This window comes from Suricata suricatta, chromosome 12, assembly GCF_006229205.1.
Source record: "Suricata suricatta isolate VVHF042 chromosome 12, meerkat_22Aug2017_6uvM2_HiC, whole genome shotgun sequence".
Taxonomy (NCBI): domain Eukaryota; kingdom Metazoa; phylum Chordata; class Mammalia; order Carnivora; family Herpestidae; genus Suricata; species Suricata suricatta.
The window spans coordinates 4493348-4494655 of NC_043711.1; the positions used below are offsets into that span (position 1 = coordinate 4493348).

General features: G+C 56.6%; 1 protein-coding gene across 1 annotated transcript in view; it reads right to left on the minus strand.

Annotated features, from left to right (window-relative positions):
• Positions 1–1308, minus strand: part of LOC115273440 (complement C3-like) — a 45879-nt gene that overhangs the window by 12947 nt on the left and 31624 nt on the right. The window contains exons 14-15 of the mRNA XM_029916481.1: positions 882–957; positions 439–598 (exon numbers count right to left, since the gene is read on the minus strand). Coding sequence (XP_029772341.1) covers positions 439–598; positions 882–957 — 236 coding nt within the window. The remainder of the gene's footprint in view (positions 1–438; positions 599–881; positions 958–1308) is intronic.

Below are 1308 nucleotides of genomic sequence, written 5' to 3' on the forward strand. Positions count from 1 at the left end.
TTTGTGCATGGGGGCAGGGGGACGGTGTGAGACTGGAAGTGTGAAAGGTCAGACTAAGGGAGTGACTCTCCACCTTGTGCATGCATCAGCATCACGTGGTGAAGGAGGGGGGCCTGTAGCAACTGTGATTCCTGGGCCCTCCTCCTGAAGTTTCTGATTCCTTGCATCTGGAGTCTAGCTTGAAAACATGCATTTCTAACAAGTTTGAAGGTGATACTGATGCTGCTGGACTCGGGACCACATTTGGAGAACCACAGCTGTGAGGGGTTCTATATTTTCAGAGTGAAAGGGCAGAAACTTCAGGCTGCACTAGATTCTGAAGGTCTCTGGTCTGTAATGGGAAGGTGATATTATCAGGGTAAGGGGTAGCCTTTCTCTGCTCTATCCTGTGACTCCAGGCACCCCTTCCCCAGCCTGCCCTTAACCCATGCTTCTTACAGTCATTTCCTGTTGAAATACGGTCCCATCTTCCTGGAAGGCCCCACTGCCGTTCTGCCTATACAGAATCAGCCATTTGACAGCCCCGCAGAGGACATTGGCCTGAATGGCAATGAGGTTGGAGGCCAGAGAGAAGACCTTGACCACGTATGCAGTCAGCCTGTGGGCAGGCACAAGGCATGAGCCAATTGCGTCTGGGATCCAGAGATGATGATTCTAGTCAACCAATGAGCAGAGAGGGGAGGGGCCTACCAGGCTTGCCCAACTTCCCCACCCAAGTTAGGTGCCAGACTAGCCACAGGGGGCTCTGAATTCTGCTGGCAACTTGGCAACTCAAGGTGGGCGCCTTGTCTCTGCCGCCAAGGATCATAGGGCTGTTTTTGAGAGACCCGCTGGGGCCAGCCCAGGCCACCCTGTTTGGTGGGGTCGCCAGAAAGGCTCACCAGGTGCTGGGCTCCTGGGATCGGTAGGCAGCATAGGCTGAGTTGTCCTGTCTGTAGGCCAGCTGCCGGGTGTACCCTGCAGGGAAGACAGAAGTGTCTCCAGAGGAGCCTGGGCTGAGTGCAGGGTGTGGGCCAGCCAGGGGAGGGGCCTCAGGGGACAAGGATTCTCTGAGGGGCCAGACAGGGGTCCAGAGAGGAAAGAGGGGCCTCAGGGAAATCTGGTAGGGATGCGGAGGGAGGTCTCAGAGGAGAGGCGTTCAGAGAGGGGAAGGTTCTCAAGGGGGTTTAGGGCAAGGGGCCTTAATGACAGATGGAGGTCTGGAGGCCTCAGAGTGGCCCAGGGTCTCAGGGAGGGGACAGGTAGGGGGAGGTCTTTGAAAAGAGGGATCCAGAAAGGGGAGGTGCTAAGGGGAAGGGCGTGGCCTGG